The sequence below is a fragment of the Eschscholzia californica genome, unplaced genomic scaffold (assembly GCF_041429995.1).
Source record: "Eschscholzia californica isolate CP2 unplaced genomic scaffold, dmEscCali1.0.p SCAF_3, whole genome shotgun sequence".
NCBI classification, from domain to species: Eukaryota; Viridiplantae; Streptophyta; class Magnoliopsida; order Ranunculales; family Papaveraceae; genus Eschscholzia; species Eschscholzia californica.
This window is the reverse complement of record NW_028238420.1, coordinates 3,127,838-3,145,056: the sequence shown is the minus strand read 5'-3', so window position 1 is coordinate 3,145,056 and position 17,219 is coordinate 3,127,838. Positions and strand designations below refer to the sequence as shown.

The 17,219-nt window shown below is 38.1% G+C and overlaps 2 protein-coding genes across 2 annotated transcripts; both read left to right on the top strand.

The window, feature by feature from the left end:
• The first annotated feature begins 2,038 nt into the window (after positions 1–2,038).
• On the top strand, positions 2,039–3,761 carry LOC147547712 (uncharacterized). Its single transcript, XM_086666077.1, has 4 exons — positions 2,039–2,294; positions 2,754–2,919; positions 3,106–3,431; positions 3,646–3,761. The coding sequence occupies exons 1-4, from the start codon at positions 2,228–2,230 to the stop codon at positions 3,759–3,761; spliced, it is 675 nt and encodes a 224-aa protein (XP_086522203.1). The 5' UTR covers positions 2,039–2,227.
• A 1,877-nt stretch (positions 3,762–5,638) lies between these two features.
• On the top strand, positions 5,639–10,871 carry LOC147547711 (uncharacterized). The gene is made up of 5 exons (XM_086671269.1): positions 5,639–5,804; positions 6,477–6,669; positions 6,807–6,908; positions 7,067–7,418; positions 10,736–10,871. Exons 1-4 carry the CDS (start codon positions 5,692–5,694, stop codon positions 7,343–7,345), a joined length of 687 nt encoding a protein of 228 aa, XP_086527395.1. The 5' UTR covers positions 5,639–5,691; the 3' UTR covers positions 7,346–7,418; positions 10,736–10,871.
• Positions 10,872–17,219: the final 6,348 nt, after the last annotated feature.

Here is a 17,219-nt window from a genome sequence, read left to right as displayed (position 1 = left end):
CTTATTGCTTCTCGAAGCATGGTGGAGATAAATAAGTTGAAATCTAAATTCAGTCAAGAGTTTGAGATGAAAGACATGGGCGCTGCAAAGAAGATACTGGGAATGGAGATTAAGAGAGAGAGGTCAAGTAAGAAACTGTACTTGAATCAGAAAGGTTACATCGAACGAGTAGTTTCTCGGTTCGGGATGCAGAATGCGAAGGCGGTGTCAACACCTTTGGCACCACACTTCAGGCTCTCGGGAAAACAATCTCCCACTACTACGGTGGAGAAGGATCATATGGATCGTGTACCGTATGCTAGTGCAGTTGGCAGTTTGATGTACGCTATGGTGTGTACTCGTTCGGATATTTCACAAGCGGTCAGTGTGGTTAGTAGGTTTATGGCAAACCCGGGGAAGACACATTGGGAAGCTGTGAAGTGGGTCTTGAGGTACTTGAAGGGTACCGTTGATATGGGTTTGTGCTTTGGTGGAGACACATGTCAGGTAAGCGGTTATGTTGACTCGGATTATGCTGGCGATCTAGATAAAAGACGATCTACTACTGGTTATGTATTTAGGGTACATGGTGCTCCAGTTAGTTGGCGATCGATGTTACAATCTACAGTTGCGTTATCTACTACGGAGGCCGAGTATATGGCTATGGCCGAGGGTGTGAAGGAAGCATTGTGGTTGTGGGGTCTTCTGGATGATCTAGGGATTAAGCAGGAGTGCGTGGATGTATGGTGTGATAGTCAAAGTGCGATCCACTTGGCGAAGAATCAGGTCCATCATGCTCGTACTAAGCATATCGATGTCAGGTATCACTTTGTACGAGATGTCATAGAGGAAGGTGATGTTTCTCTCATGAAGGTACACACAGATGAGAATCCCGCGGACATGTTGACTAAAGTGGTGACATGTAGCAAGTTTCAGCATTGCCTGGAATTGCTACAAATCGGCTCGTGTTAAGTTGCCCGAAAGGGCGTAATGGCGACAAGGTAATCTTTATGTGAAGGGTTGGTAGAACTACGGTAGGCTTGATCCTGTAAAAGGGTACGTAGGCAACCATGGTCATATGGTGCAGTCGGATGAAGTTACAAGAAGCAGATATATCTTACAAGGAGTATCCTGGTGTTCGTCCAAAATTTAAAGTATTTCAAATTGTGTACGAGGTGGAGAATTGTGAGAGGCGGTTGGTGGTGTTAGGCGGTTTGGTGAGAACTGCTAAATTTTGGAAGTTACTTAAAATTTCAAATTGAAATTGGCGGTTTAGGCTTATGGGGCGGTTTAGGCTTATGGCGGTTTCAATTTAGGTTTTGGTTTCCAATTTTTCCACCGGCTTATAATAATATAAAAAGGGGGTTGAGTGCTTTGTAACCAACATCAACACAACTACTCAACAACAACTCTTCTTTAGAGAAAGCTAGAGAGAGAGCAAGTGAGAGAGATTTTGTTCATAGTTTTGAGTGGTGTTTAATTTCTCGGTCGTCGAAGATTTAGTATAGAGGTTAATTTCTATACGGTACCATCTTGGGACGAACTTGCGGGTTGTGTGAGTCGTCTTCATCTATCCTTCAATAAAGATTTCTTGTTCGCCCGAGGACGTAGGCTTTAGGCCGAACCTCGTTAATTTCTGTTTGCATATTTGATTTTGGCTTAGCTTTTCGAATAATCTTCATAGTCGGATCAATTTCTAGGATAGGTTCGATAGCTTCCGCGACTTTCAGTTATAACATTTATTATGATACTTCTGTCTCTCCAGCATAACCATATGATCTATTCTAGTGCTTTTCCTGTTATATACTGCCAACTCTTAAAGCTCGAGCGACCATTTTTAGCCTAAAAGGTATTTTTTTGGGGCCGTGGAGCACGTGTGGCCGTTGACCACTATATTATGTGTGGGCCTAGCTTGCATACCATGTTAAGTTTGTGCAATCCAACTCAAAGTCAATCAGCAATGAGTGTGGAGAGGACCTCGATACTATATTCTTCTTGATTACTAGAGTACCTTTTTCCCATGTGAGACTATTCTCACAAATCAAACTAAGAAGTATTCGTGATGAATATCCCTAAACGTGACATACCGCCAAATGTGATCTAACAGACCTCTATTGTCTTTGTTGAATAAGTATGGCAGAAACTAGAGGAGGAAAATGCTGAGTTTTTCAGAGCATATTACACAAGGTTGAAACTTAAGAAACAAATTATCTTGTTCAATCATTTGCTTGAGCATCAATACCATCTCATGAAGTATCCAGCACCACCTAAGGTTCCTTTGGGTCCACATCGCAATGGGCTTCATCCTATGCCTGGTGAGTTCTCTCTCTGTACGCTAATTTAGTTGAGGAAAAGAACATCATTAAGCTATAATTTGTCTAGAACAGTTACAAATTACTGTGCAATTGAAATGTGTCGTTCTTCTCAAAAGCCCCTTCATTTGAGAATCATAGGAGTTTTATCTAATTTGAAGCTTTGGATGTAGACCTCATGCAAAACAAAAATGAATCGGAGCTTTTTTACATCCACTAGACTATTAATTAAAGGAAAATGACCTAGCATAAGAGAAATTCTAGACAGATTTGGGGGAGAATCCCAAATTAACGGCTGGAGTTGATTTGTCAAGTGCCTCTTGATTTGTGTCCTGAATCAAGAGTAAATCCTGTCCGTTGATTTGGAATTCTCTCCCAAATCTTCCTGGGATTTCCCTTGCTCTATCACAACTGTTGAGCAACAATACCACTCTTATTAAATGGCAACTATCTGCAGTGCAGTTAACAAATTACCTATGGGGTACCCTATACTTCAGCAGCCTCCATTGCCAGCAACAGGTCATCCTCATCTTGATTCCATTGGTAATGGGCTTTCAAGCTGTCATTTGGTTAATGGAGTACCTGCTTCCGGGAATTTCCATCCACTGCGAATGAATTCTGGAAGCGAGTAAGAACTTCCTTTTACCTTAAGCTCTTTTTCATTTATTATCTCCTGACTTCAGTCCTATATAATAGTCAGTATGATTCTGTTTGATTGGGTCCTTAGTTCTCATTTCTAATCTTTAACACCATTACAATTAGCATCTACTATTATTTATTTCTGCATAACAATTTCTCTTGGTCTTTGTTATAGCATGGGGATGGATAGCAGTTCAGCTTATGTAGGACCTACTATTCCTCCAAGCAGTGTCATGTCATCCATGTCAGAGATGGCTCTGAGTCCTGCATCAGTAGCATCAAATGGCCAGTTCCCATTTACTCCATCAGACATATCAGGAATTGGTGTGGATGCATCTGGGCTTGACGCAACGTTTACATCTGATGTAGCAAATTCTGTAGGGATGCAGTTGGGACCAGATAATGTGGACATGAATGGAAATGATTCCCTTAGATCATTCGGCCATATTCCCTGGAACTTCAGCCTCTCAGATCTAACAGCTGATTTGTCAAACTTGGCTGGTAAGTTTCTCCCATTTTATGTGTAGATATAATGCATAATAACCTTTTCTTAGAATTTAGTAGCAAGTAAGAATTCAATTTGCATTGGTCCGTCTCGTATATGTAGAACCGATACTAGATATATATCGCAAACTAATGGTAAAGGAAGAGTTCCATTCAATCGCTTGAAGTTCCAGAACTATTGTGATTTATATCTGATTTTGGTATTTGGCAGACCTTGGAGTGCTGGGCAACTATCCTGGTTCTCCTTTCTTGCCTTCTGATTCAGATATTGTGCTCGATTCTCCGTCTCAGGATGATATAGGTAATCATACTTTTCACCTTTCCTAAAAAAAAAACATGAAATTTATTTCTGCTCCCAAATTATTAATACTTAAAAGAGTTAATTCCTATTCGGCCCCCTACTTTGTGACCAGCTTCGTTTATGGCCCCCTATTTTCTGTAAATTCAAAGATGGCTCCCTTTTTTATGTAAATGTCCTAACTACCCTTCCTACAAATATTTTTTTTAAAATAAAATCAAAAAGAAAACTTGAATTCTACCTCACTTCCCTCTCCACCACATATCTCTCCACATCACCTCTTTCTCTCTCCATCTCACATCTCTCTCCAACTCACCCCTCTCTCTCTCCATCTCACCTCTTTCTCCCTCCATCTCACATCTCTCTCCAACTCACCCCTCTTTCTCTCTCCATCTCACATCTCTCTCCAACTCACCTCTTTCTCTCTCCATCTCACATCTCTCTCCAACTCACCTCTTTCTCTCTCCAACTCACCTCTCTCTCTCTCTCCAACTCACCTCTCTCTCTCCAACTCGCCTCTTTCTCTCTCCAACTCACCTCTCTCTTCTCCAATGAAGGTTGCCGGCCAGAAAATTTTCTGGCAGGCGACCTTCGTCGGAGAAGAGATAGGTGAGTTGGAGAGAGAGATAGAGGTGAGTTGGAGGGAGAGGTGAAATGGAGAGAGAGTGGTGACGTGGAGAGATATGTGTGGTGGAGAGGAAAGTAAGGTGGAATTCAAGTTTTTTTTTTATTTTGAAAAAATATTTATAGGAAGGGTAGTTAAGACATTTGCATCAAAAAATGGGGTCATATTTGAATTTACAGAAAATAGGGGGCCATAAAGGAAGCTGGTCACAAAGTAGGGGGCCAAATAGGAATTAACTCTACTTAAAATCGACCCAACAGGATTTTTAATGAACCATGATTCTTTTTATTCAAAGCAACAAAATATTAGCTCATTGAAACAAGATAATTAGTATATGTTAAGTTGGCTTTGACTGGTGCCTACATAGTTGTATGGTGCTAACAGAGAAATGAGCAGTTGGACCTGGTGCTAATAGAGATGGATGCTAACAGCTTTTTGGCCCGGTGCCTTTAGAAGCACCAAACCAATTTTTAGACTAAAAAAGAAGGCCAGCGCTTTGGGGAAAGCTAAATAGTTTCCGGGGTGTGAAGACTTGGTTAAAAATTGGTCAATTTTGTTTGACAATTTTATTTAGGGGGAAAGCAAAATAGCTTCTCCACCTCAGCTCTCTCTCTTCACCTCACTTCTCTCTCCCCACCTCATCTTCTCTCTCCCTACCATTCTCTCTCTCTCTTCTCCGATTAGGTTGCCGGTCAGAAAAATTTTCGGCCAGCGACCATAAAAAGAAAATTTCACTCACTCTCTCTCTCTCTAGAAACTCCGGCGCCTTCGTCGGAGTTCCGGTCTGTTCTTCAACAGGCCGATCTGGTATGTTGAAGAACAGACTAGAACTCCGGCGAAGGGAAACCCCTTCGTCGGAGTTTCTAGAGAGAGAGAGAGTGAATTTTTTTTTTTCATGGTCGCCGGCCCGAAAATTTTCCAACCGGCGACCTGTCGGAGAAGAGAGAGAGGTGAGGTGGAGAGAGAATGAGGTGAGGTGGAGTGTTTTTCTTAATTTCCCCTTAAAATTTATTTCCCGGAAAATTTCTAAAATTCTACATATTCCCTTTAAAATTTCACACCCCGGAAACTATTTAGCTCTCCCCAAAGCGCTGGCCAAAAAGAATATGCCCGTAAGTTAATACTATTTATTGACTAAAATCTTTATTCCCCAGAGAATTTCTTTTATTCCCGGCCTTTGTTTAAGACATGAATATCAAGTAAAATTGATGGGCATGGAAATAGGATCCGACGGTCACGGCGTCACGGGTTGAATGATTTACCAATATATAAAGTGGAATAATATCTCTTCTTCTAAAAGAAAGAGAAAGAAAAAAAGAGAGGGAGAGAGAACAATGGCGGAGGTGGTAAACTACAACGTTTCTGAGCCTAAAAGGCAAAAACGAGAAGAAAACATGGAGGTTGATGATGAATCACTATCAATTATTGAAAGATTGGAGTCTCTTAGGTATTTTTTATTTTAGAATCTGCTTGCTTGTGACGATGATGATATAAATCTGCTGCTTCTGATGATGATGATGAATTAGGGGTTTCAATTTTCATAAATTAAGATTTGAATTGTATATGCATCTGATGATGATGAATTAGGTTAAGATTCATGATGATGATTTTGTTTTTTCCTTCCCCAATTCGTTTTTCTCTTAAAGGTTATATTACTAGTATTTCTGTTTCACATGTTGAATTAGGTTAAGATTTAATTGCATGTATAGTTGTTGTTAACGGAATGGATTTGGATGATTGATTGATTATAAAGAGAAGTTGTTGGAAATTTGATGAGTAAATCTTTCCTCCCTCTCTCTCTCCTAATTACTTTACTATGAAGGAGGAAATTAGTTGGCCCCTGAGAGTTCTTCTTGTTGCAACTACTATTATATTTTGGCCTGAGATTGTGCCCTAGGCTGCTTGCTAGGTAGGAAATTATTAGTATAATTTTTTGGTCATAAGATGACCAACCAACCAACCAACTATGGCTCTAGTTGATTTATGATGTTTAATGCACCACCATATGCATGCTCTAGTTTATTTTATCTTTGGAGTACTACTTACTAGGTTTTCTAAACTCTAGCTATGATGTTTTAACATTCTTATTGGGTTTGAATGTTTTAATTTGTTGTTTCAGGAAAGACATTTCTAATTGTATTGATAATTGGGAGGCGTTGAATATTGTAGAGAAGATGGCAAAGGTAGATGATGTATTTAACAAGGTGATAGATCGTGTTAACAATTTGGTGAGCAAAGGTCTGACTGGAATGAAACCACTATTCCGCCAAGCTAAGGACGAAGAGTTGCTTGAAGAAAAAGAGAAACTGAAGGTACTACTACTACTACGTCTTACTAGTACTAGTAAATTATTATTATAAAATGAATCAATTTTTCTTAAGGAATTGTCTATCTATATGTGTCTGTAGGCATAATTTACTATTAATTACCTCTTTCTTTCTTTCTTAAGGAAACGATTGTTTTGTTGTGTGACGCATATTGGGCTTTCATGAACAGTCATAAAGAGACATATCTGGAGGAGTTTGATAATGTTCTCTTGAAATTATACATGGTAGGTAGATTACTACTCCTAGTAAACAAAACTGGAATCTCTCTCTCACACACACTTTATTATTATTATTATTATTATTATTATTATTATTATTATTTCTAGGATATTAGTAGTATTTGTTTTGGATCTTAATTTTTTGATTTATTGTTGTTATACAGATTAACAAAAAAACTAACAAGTTATCGGAGCAACTTCCAAAACTTTCAATTGAACTTGGCATATATGACATGTTTTATTCACTAGGACAAATTGACGACAAAGAGGTAGCTGATTTCAATGAGGCCGACCATGACTATGATGCTCTGATGAAAGAAATGATAGGCATGATGGACCACTTTGACAAGCGTGGGAGCGTTCAAAATTACTGGAAGCAATTGATCTTTTGTGTTCGTCGTATAACTGAAAATATAGATTGGTTCTTCGTCCATCGTTACTAAGTAAATTTCAATGTTGTTGTTTTAGCTGTGGTGAACTTACTACTACTATTACCTTAAGGTGGTCGGTGGGTCGGTGATGCAGGGGCACCCGGCGTGGAGGCTTTTTCCATGACCAAACCGGGTCATGGGCCATCCGGCCATGGAGAGTAGTTTTAGGAAGTCCCAATTTTAGTATGATTATTAGATAATTTAGGTTTAGGTAATTATGCTATTTTAATATTTCCAATAAGTGGAAAGGTCCAGATTTGAGTCTAGTTATTTAGGCAGTTGCAGTATTTTAATTATTTAGGAAAGTCTAATTCAAGTCTATCTAGGAAAGTCCATAATCCTATAAAAGGATATCTAGTTTGTCTATTATTCACAGATTGAGAGAAAAACCCCATTGAAGTTTTAATCAAGTTTATTATTTAGAGTTATTTGATCTTTATTTTCATCGTTCTTATTTAATTATTCATCTCTTTTAATTCCGCTGCGTTTCTACATCAAGTGGTATTCAGAGCCATCAAAACTCTGGATTTTTTTCGTGAAAGTAGTTCTTATATATCAATGGATTCTTCGTCATATAGTGATGAAAGTTTTTTTGAAGAAAGATCGGATTGCGAGGAAGATGATTTATCTTACCAAGATAATTATTTCAATGATCGACAAGAAAATAACTTCTCCTACTATGAGACAGAAAATTACAATGAGTCGAATATGGATGATTTTGGATACGAATGGGACGATTCAAAACATAACTATGAAGACAAAATACATATTGAAGAAAATCAACAAAAGAAGAATTCAACATATTCGTATGATTGGGAACCCGGAGACGAACCAAGTAAGTCATATTTTTTTCCTTCCCCTCCATCTTCCTATTATTCTATGGAGCAACCACATCATAACCATTCTTTTAGAAATCCCTTTCTGACGCCGCCACCACCACCACCACCACCACCACCACCACCACCACCACCACCGTATTCTCCTCCCTTCCTAACACCAAGTCACAATCTTGCCTCTTTGCTAAACCCTAGCCCACTCCACCACACATATCCAAACCCTAGTTTTGTAGACTACAACCCGGATTCTATAGGCACCCCTGGTTTCCCCACACATAATTTCTCAATCCCAACCATAGGCACAACCCAAATCACCCTACCCCCATTCCACCAACCAATTCATGCTTCCCTCCCAAGTTTATGGTGTCAGACACCACCATCTCATCAAAACCCAACTTCCAATTTTAATTATTTGAGTCCCTCCATTACCATGTTGCCCCAACCTACTCTCTCATACTCTTATCACCATCCACAAGTTTATAATGAGGAACAACAACTACAAGCACCTCCACATCCTCATTACCCTCATACTCCACAGCCACCCTACACAAACCCAAACAACCCGCTAATCCATTCTACTTCCACTCCAACCTATGGTTTTAGGCCCCTAGAAAACCGAGGAGACTTTTTGCACCACTCTAGCTTTGCCGAACACACGTCGAATATGGATTATTCTTCTTTGAGTTCAGAAGCTCAAGTTGGAGGACACGATCAAAAGCAAGATTTAAAGATCGATCGTTTTTCTGTTGTCAACGAAATTAGTCAACTCATACCTGAATATTGTCCTCAAGTTGTGATGGATTGGTACAATTATGGAGGAAAAGGAGAGAAGTTGAAAACATTTAACAAGAATGGTTGCACGAGAACAATGACTTTGAAGGCAAAGAAGCGCCTTTTATCGGTTGATTGGAAGTTTTCGCATGTCATAAAGCAAAAACGTAGGCGTGAGCTTCGATATATATCGCCGAAAGGGAAGACCTATACATCTCTTGTAAGAGATTGCCAAGGATATTTAGAAGATGAAGAACTTTTAGTTACCGGTGCGAAAGCAAAATTTCCAACAAACAAAGCAACTCCCGCGTCAGATCTCTGTCGGTTGTTGCAACGTTATGAGGAAGACGATAATGCAACCAGTGCTTTAGCAGAACCAGGAAATCCCAAGACTGAGCCTGAGGTTCAAAACCTTCCACCTGGAGTTACTGCTACATCTTTGTTTCATGCGAGTTACTTTACGGATCAGTCTCCACAGGAACATGAATTTCAAGGGTCTGCTCAGTGTAAGAATTCTCCTGCCGTGATACGCCAGAACATGATGAATAACTTGGAGGTGGCTAATCAATTCGAGTTTCTTCAGCTTGATGTGCATCGAGACTTTGACCAAAATCATTCCATCTGTTTCGGTGGCCTGGGACAGTTTAGGAAGGACACCAACCACCATATTACTAACCTACTGTCTACTATATGTCTGCCGCCTTCTACCTTCTTGGGTCCCATATGTGCACTTCGGGATTGCCCAAGGATTGCCCAAAGTTCAAAGTGGTATCAAAACTATTGCAGTAGTTATGGTCTAGCTATGAAAGAGGGTCCGCCTGGTATGAATCTAGTAGTTAGACCTGGAGGCATAGGTCTTAAAGAGGGTCCACTATTTGTTGCTATTAATGCAACGACACATGGTAAAGACGTTGAAATTCCCGCATGTGAGGGAGCTGCTACAACAAAGTTTCCATGGAATTCTACTGAGCTCTTTGACCTTTCTCCCGTTGATGGTTGGCACGAATCAAGGAAACAGAAATCTAAGGTTAAGTGGAACGACGAGGTCACTACGGAAGATATGAAGGCATATAGGATGAAGAATGTTCATCATGAAGTTCCAATGAAAGATTTCTTCAATAAGATTATTAAGTCGTTGACTCTACCGTTAGAAGATGGTGAGATGACCGTTATCCATTCACCAAAAATAATTTTGCGAAAGTCACTGCACTACGAGAATGAGGTTGGTGATTTCTTTCAAATTAGTATCCTCCCATCCCAATGCAAACTTCGTTCGAAGTGGGAATTACGGATCGCCATTACAGAGTTCATCGTATGCGGATGCATCACATTGTTTTCTTCATCGAATCGGTTCGGGACGAACCTCTTGGGAGAAGGGGATGCTGATGCAGGGGCACCCGGCGTGGAGGCTTTTTCCATGACCAAACCGGGTCATGGGCCATCCGGCCATGGAGAGTAGTTTTAGGAAGTCCCAATTTTAGTATGATTATTAGATAATTTAGGTTTAGGTAATTATGCTATTTTAATATTTCCAATAAGTGGAAAGGTCCAGATTTGAGTCTAGTTATTTAGGCAGTTGCAGTATTTTAATTATTTAGGAAAGTCTAATTCAAGTCTATCTAGGAAAGTCCATAATCCTATAAAAGGATATCTAGTTTGTCTATTATTCACAGATTGAGAGAAAAACCCCATTGAAGTTTTAATCAAGTTTATTATTTAGAGTTATTTGATCTTTATTTTCATCGTTCTTATTTAATTATTCATCTCTTTTAATTCCGCTGCGTTTCTACATCAGTCGGTCACATAATGAATGATATTTAAAGCTTTGGTGTTGAAGTGCCTGTTTTCAATGTTAAAAGTTAAATTGCTTTCAAATTGATTGTTATATTTACTATCATTTTATTATGAGAAAACACATGCTTTTGTGATCATCACAGTAAATTTATAAGATTGATGGTTAATGGTTGTTATTTTGATGATGATTTTTATGGAGTAGTAAGTTCTTTACATATTGTTATGTCATGAGAGAAAGTAGACAGTTTCTGAATATTCTAATCGACAAAGGTCAGCCCATCTTACCGCCGAAGAACAACCTTGGTAAAACTTAAAATTCATTATTCAAATTCTAAATTGATAAAACGTAACCTAATCCCCCTTGAGACTCATGAGGGATGAAACTAGTCAAGAAATCAAATATTTCTTAAATCTCGACTACTAATAAAGTTTTTAGAAATCAAGTATTTCTTAAATCTCGACTACTAATAAAGTTTTTAAAAAGTAGGAAATATGCAGAACTAATGAACTATATACCCCCGATTAGGCGTATGATGAATCTCGATTAATTAACAAAGATGAAGAGAATAAAGGACACAAGCTTATACCCTGACATTATGAACTTCGCAGAGCCTATAATGTCCATATTCCACAACCTGTAACAACAAAGACTATGTCATTAACTTTAACAAACATTTAAAATCAAAATCGAAGTAAACAATTAACCGATCTGCAAAAGATCACAGATTTAGGTATTTTTATTATTAGGGAAAATCTGAAGCCATATCTGTGAAGAGGAAGGAAGATGAACAATATTGTAGGGTTTAGCTTGAAAGGTAGTATGGGAAGATGAAGTAATATGTGACTTTTTTTGTTGTTGAAATCAGGGGCGGAACTATGTGGAGACCAGGCTGGGCAGTTGCCCGGCCTAATCTCCACGTATGTAAAAAAAGCTACTGTTGTTGACTACTGTTTACTTTAGCTCTGGTGGTTGATTCTCTAGGCTTCCAACCCAAAGGCACGGGCTCAAAACCCTTTAATTGCCTCGGGTCCTCTTTTAAGTTTCATTTTAGTTTCAAACTAAGTGACCAATTCTTATAGGAAATCTTGTTTTTTGCTTGAGTACACTCTTGGGTTTGTATTTTTTTCTACTTAAAGTGCTATTGCATAATTATAACACGAGAACTTATATTAATGATTAATAAAATTATGTGACATTTTTGTTCTTTAAAATGTTGAATGATTAATAAAGATCTATCGATATTTTGGTACTCTAATGTTACGTTTATTTGTAAATTGTCTTGTGTCTTGTAATACCATATGTATTTTATGTAGAAGCTTACTTTATAAAGTCTTTAGGCTTGCCCTCCCTGATATGAAATCCTGGTTCCGCCTCTGGTTGAAATAATACTCAAATGAACATGTGGTTATAAAATTCACCCTGGACACAATCATTTGTCTACTTCAAATTATTATTAAGCTCTTATAAAATTTTGAGAATAATTTGTACACAAGTGTCTCGGTGCGGGTGGTGTAGTCGGTTATCACGCTAGTCTCACACACTAGAGGTCCCCGGCTCAGACAGTCTTGGACTTTTAATTTTCAAATCACTTAACCTAACCTAAGTAAGTTCGACTCGAAGTTGTGTTAAATTTCTATGTAACTCATTTACTAACGTTCAGGGGATGTAGCTTAGCATGCGGGAGGTACTGGGATCGATACCCCGCATCTCCATTTTTTCCTCATTTCCGATCTGTCTAACTCAATCTCTGATCTGTTATTATTATTTCTAGGATATTAGCAGTATTTGTTTTGGATCTTAATTTTTTGATTTATTGTTGTTATACAGATTGACGAAAAAACTAACAAGATAACGGAGCAACTTCCAAAAATGTCAATTGAACTTCGCATATATGACATGTTTCATGGACTACGAGATCTTGACAACAAAGAGTAAGATTTAGAAATGAAGATTTTAATCTCATCAAGATCGTGATAATCAACACAAACTCTAGAGAGAGAAAGAATATAAAAACTTTTTTGATCTGAAACAGATTCATCAAATAAGAGAATCGTTTACCTGATTAAGAATTAAGATGATGATTTGAAAAGCCGTACTGATAATTAAACAAATAACAGGAAGAATTTAAATCAAAACATAATCAGAACTCATATAAGAATTTGGTTTGTGTTTTACCTGAAATTAGAAAGAATACACAGTTTTCTGTTTTAATGGAGGATAGTTTCAGAAGATGAAGATGTAGAGAGACTGAGAGAGAGAGAGAGATAAGACTAAAAGGTTTCAGTTACAATATTTGAGGAAGGTCACGAAGTCTTTCTTCCATTAGAAACGGAAATTGGAGGGAGAAAAAGGGAGATAAAAAAGGAAAAAAGATCTGGTTTGATTTGAGCTTAAATGTGATCTTATATATATATATATAGAAGGTTATTTCAGGTATTATAAAATGTTTGGTATTCTAGGGATTTGTGTTTTCTCTCTAGATGATTAAAAATGGATTAGATATCTATTTATATTCATAATTTGGATTTTAACCCCTTTATAAGATTATAGTGGATTAAAAGTTGTATTAGGATGCGTTTTTAGGGTCATATACCCAAAAATTCAATTATTAATTGAGGAAAAACTAACTAAAAGGAAAGAAAAAAGGGATCCGACGAAGGGTCCTCCTTCGCCGGAGGAATCAAAACAAATCTGTATGCGGTTGTAGAGAGAGAGGAGGTTAAGGAGAGAGATAGAGAAAATTTTGGATAATCCCACTGAATGTTGGCTCAAACACTATTTTATACTACTTTATCAAGGACATAAATACTTTTTATTGCATACATTCTTGTATCTTCAATAGTACTTTATCAAGGACAAATCGAGGTGGTCGTTGGATGAAGAAATCAATGGCTAGATTAAAAGATTGCAGTTGTCCCACTCGGTGCCCGACACGGGGATGAGCGCGACCGTCAGATTTTGTGCAATCCCGAGGAAGGAACGCCCACCGTCCAGATTTGGATGTGCGTGCTTCGCTCGAACGACCCCCAAGGTGATTTGTCCCTTTTGACGTTTTAGTCCCTTTTTCAACCGATCTTCGTCCAAACTTTAGACTTGAATTTCTCATTCATCCGGAATCGGATTTGAGTGATTCTTGGCTCTAAATTGAAGAGCTCGACGAGACGAACACAATGGTGCATTCTGTTTCTGAGTTTGACGAGTCGGGTCGAGCCAAAATTGACTCCGATTCCAACACACTCTACAACCAGCAATCTTCACATCTTCTCCTTTTGATTTGCTCCTTCCTTTGAGTTCGAAAATGTTTAAAACTTGGGCCTCCCCAGCTACTTGTGTCTCGAAAGTTACCGGGCCCTTTTCTACTATCAGATTACCTAGCTATTCTAAGAGGTGGTAGATTAGCCAATGAAACTTTCAGACAAAAGAAAAGAACTATTAAAGATACAAGAATGTATGCAATAAAAAGTATTTATGTCCTTGATAAAGTAGTATAAAATAGTACTGTTTGAGCCAACATTCAGTGGGATTATCCAAAATTTTCTCTATCTCTCTCCTTAACCGCCTCTCTCTCTACAACCGCATATCATTAAATGATTACATCAATGAAAATTTTTCTTTCGCAAAACATAACTGATTGAATGTGTGAAAAAAGAGGTTGAAATTATACCGGAATCTCATGTAGTCGATTAGACTTGACTTGTCCGTTTTTCTCTAAGTAGACCATCCCAATCTAATTTTGGGCTCCAGACCACTTCAGGCATTCTTTCACCTCTCTCTATACAAAATATAAGAGTGAATATTAAATTAGGACTAAACGAACCTATTACACTCCCAAGTATTGTATCTAAAGCTGAGACTTTAACAAAAAAAAAAAAGTATATTCAAAGGTAAGAAAGTCGTAAAAGCAAAGATATTGATTATTGAAAAATGGTATGGAAAAAGAAAAACAAGACAAATTCTGAGTAGAAGTCTTATGTGGATTGTCGTGATTCTTGGTCTACTAAATAGTGATTACAACTCTTGTGATCATTACCTTGGAAAAGTGTAGGGACTTGTTTGCAAATATTGTTCTTGTTGTATCTCAAAGGGTTTAGGGCTCTTCATCTTTATGAACCAAATCATTTTCCCTCTTCTATTTCCCTCCAATTCCTATCATCATAAAACCATTCTTCTCTCTAAACTACATATTCCTCTTCATGGAGATAACCCAACTTCTCCCCACAATTTCACCTACTCTTACTAGTTTTCCCTTCTCAAATCGATTTAAAATTAATCCATTAAGGAGAAGGACTCACCCCAAATGTCCTCCTCCTCCTCTTCTTCAGAGAAGGTCATTTTCCATCTCATATTCCTTCCGTACAGATCCCAACTGTAAGGAAAAATATATGGCTGAACAGTGAAGAAGAAGGAAGATGAAGTTAACGACTTTAACTAACACTCGATATGGGCGCTCACACTCTTAATTTGCGGCACTCAGCTCTATATAAAGAGGCACACGTGGAGAGGGTGCTAATAACACAAGTGTTAAGTCCAACTAATCAAAAGATTAGTTAGTTAATTTCTGTTAGGTTTTACTTTCTCTCTCTACAACTGTTTTACTCTTTCTGTTTTCGATTTCTCTAAACTTTGATAAGTATATAAGTGAGATATCATTGTAATTGGAAAACAATTGAGTTGAGAAGTTAATTAGAATTACATCTTCAAGAAACTCATTCTTTACATGGTATCAGAGCCAAAAACCCTAAAATCGATTTTCAATACCAAATTGAAATCAAGAACAACGAAGGGAGCTGATCTTCTGCAAATCAAAGAATCAGAGATATAGTCTTCATCATCATCATCAACAAAACAACTTCAACCATTGAAAGATGAATTTGAATCAAAATCAGGTAGCTTATAATCCAAATCTTACAAATTTGATATCTGATAGACTAGATGGTTCGAACTTTCTGGTTTGGAAAGATCAGGTAGAAAATGCCTTGATTGGAAATGAGTGGAGAGGACCTTGACCTTATATTCTTGGTTACTAGAATCCCATTGTCCAATGTGGGACTATTCTCACACGCCCCCCTCACGTGTAGGGTTCTTTGACCCTAACACGTATATTTCTTCGGGCGACGTGGAGCACGTGTGGCTTTTTACCTATCACGTGTGGACCTAGCTCTGATACCATGTTAAGTTTGTGGCCATCCAACTCAAAACCAATTGGCAATGAGTGGAGAGGACCTTGACCTTATATTCTTGTTTACTAGAATCCCATTGTCCAATGTGGGACTATTCTCATTTGAAAGAGCAAGAATCAAATGATGATCCAAGTGAATCATACTTCGTGAAGAAATTAAACAAGAACATTACAAGACCATCACCCATGAGGTTCTCTAATCAAACTCAGTAGTCACTTTCGGTTCACCATCAATATTTTGTGGAGGGCATCGTATTCTTGAAGAATTGGGAGTGGATGAGAACCATGTCCATTCTGTTATGATGCACAGAGATATAGTAACAAGAGCTTTCTCCTGCAACTACCCTAACCATGTGGCTCAAGTTCTCAAGCGTCTTATTAATGGATCTTTCTGTTCCCATCCCTGCCTTAATAACAATGTAAGTCTTCTCTTAACCACTATAATACTTTTATGGTTCTATTAGTTGAACGTCTGATATCTGAAACTTCTAAGATCATCGATTTCAAACAAAAGTGAGTACAACTGAAACTAACCACGACACAAGTGCGAACAGAAACCTAATTATTGATATATAAGTATGTGGAAGGGACAATCTTAAGCCATAATAGCGGGGACATCTGAAAAACTATAGCCACAAAAACAATAGATATGTATAAAACTAGGTATGACTTGCCCCATACGGGGTCAGGAAATGCCATCAGAAAGTGGCCGAGGATGAAGGCATAACCTTGACTTTGTCGTCCGTTGACCCCTCAGATGACTGGGACAAAAGACCCCATCAACCCATTGGCGCTTATTACATAATATTCGTAGATGAAGGTCTGTTGTTGTATGGTCTAAGTAACAGTTGTTGTGTATGTGTTTTTATTTGAATTGTGCAGAAAATGTTATATACTCCAATAGGTCAGTTATTCATTCTACAACCAGATGAGAAATTATCGCCATCACATCCATTACTACAAGCAGGAAGTGGACTGTATGAGTTGGACAAAACTCAATGTGGTAGAAATTATGGGATGAAAAGTGCCTTAAAAGCCTTTCTGAATTCTCCCCACCCATTAGAAATTTTAAGTGATCCTACAGCTTATGGTTCAGAAGGTACAATTCTTAGAGACCATGATTCAAGCAATTACTTGAAGGCCCTCAGTGGAGTTCTTCGCCAACGAACAAAATTGGTTCTGAGAAGAACAAGGAAAGAAAGGGTGAATCATTTTTGGCCAATTGCAAGACATGGACAGCATTTGGGAAACCCTAATATGGTCAATAACGAAGTAGTGACTGGTGTATGAAGGAGGATTTAATAA

Excerpts from the sequence above, each read along its gene's own strand:
- LOC147547712 (XM_086666077.1), top strand. The coding sequence starts at position 2,228 with ATGAAGTATCCAGCACCACCTAAGGTTCCTTTGGGTCCACATCGCAAT. Across the intron at positions 2,920-3,105 it reads CGAATGAATTCTGGAAGCGA|CATGGGGATGGATAGCAGTT; the intron begins GTAAGAACTTCC and ends TCTTTGTTATAG. Across the intron at positions 3,432-3,645 it reads TGATTTGTCAAACTTGGCTG|ACCTTGGAGTGCTGGGCAAC; the intron begins GTAAGTTTCTCC and ends GGTATTTGGCAG.
- LOC147547711 (XM_086671269.1), top strand. The coding sequence starts at position 5,692 with ATGGCGGAGGTGGTAAACTACAACGTTTCTGAGCCTAAAAGGCAAAAA. Across the intron at positions 6,670-6,806 it reads AAGAAAAAGAGAAACTGAAG|GAAACGATTGTTTTGTTGTG; the intron begins GTACTACTACTA and ends TTCTTTCTTAAG. Across the intron at positions 6,909-7,066 it reads TTCTCTTGAAATTATACATG|ATTAACAAAAAAACTAACAA; the intron begins GTAGGTAGATTA and ends GTTGTTATACAG.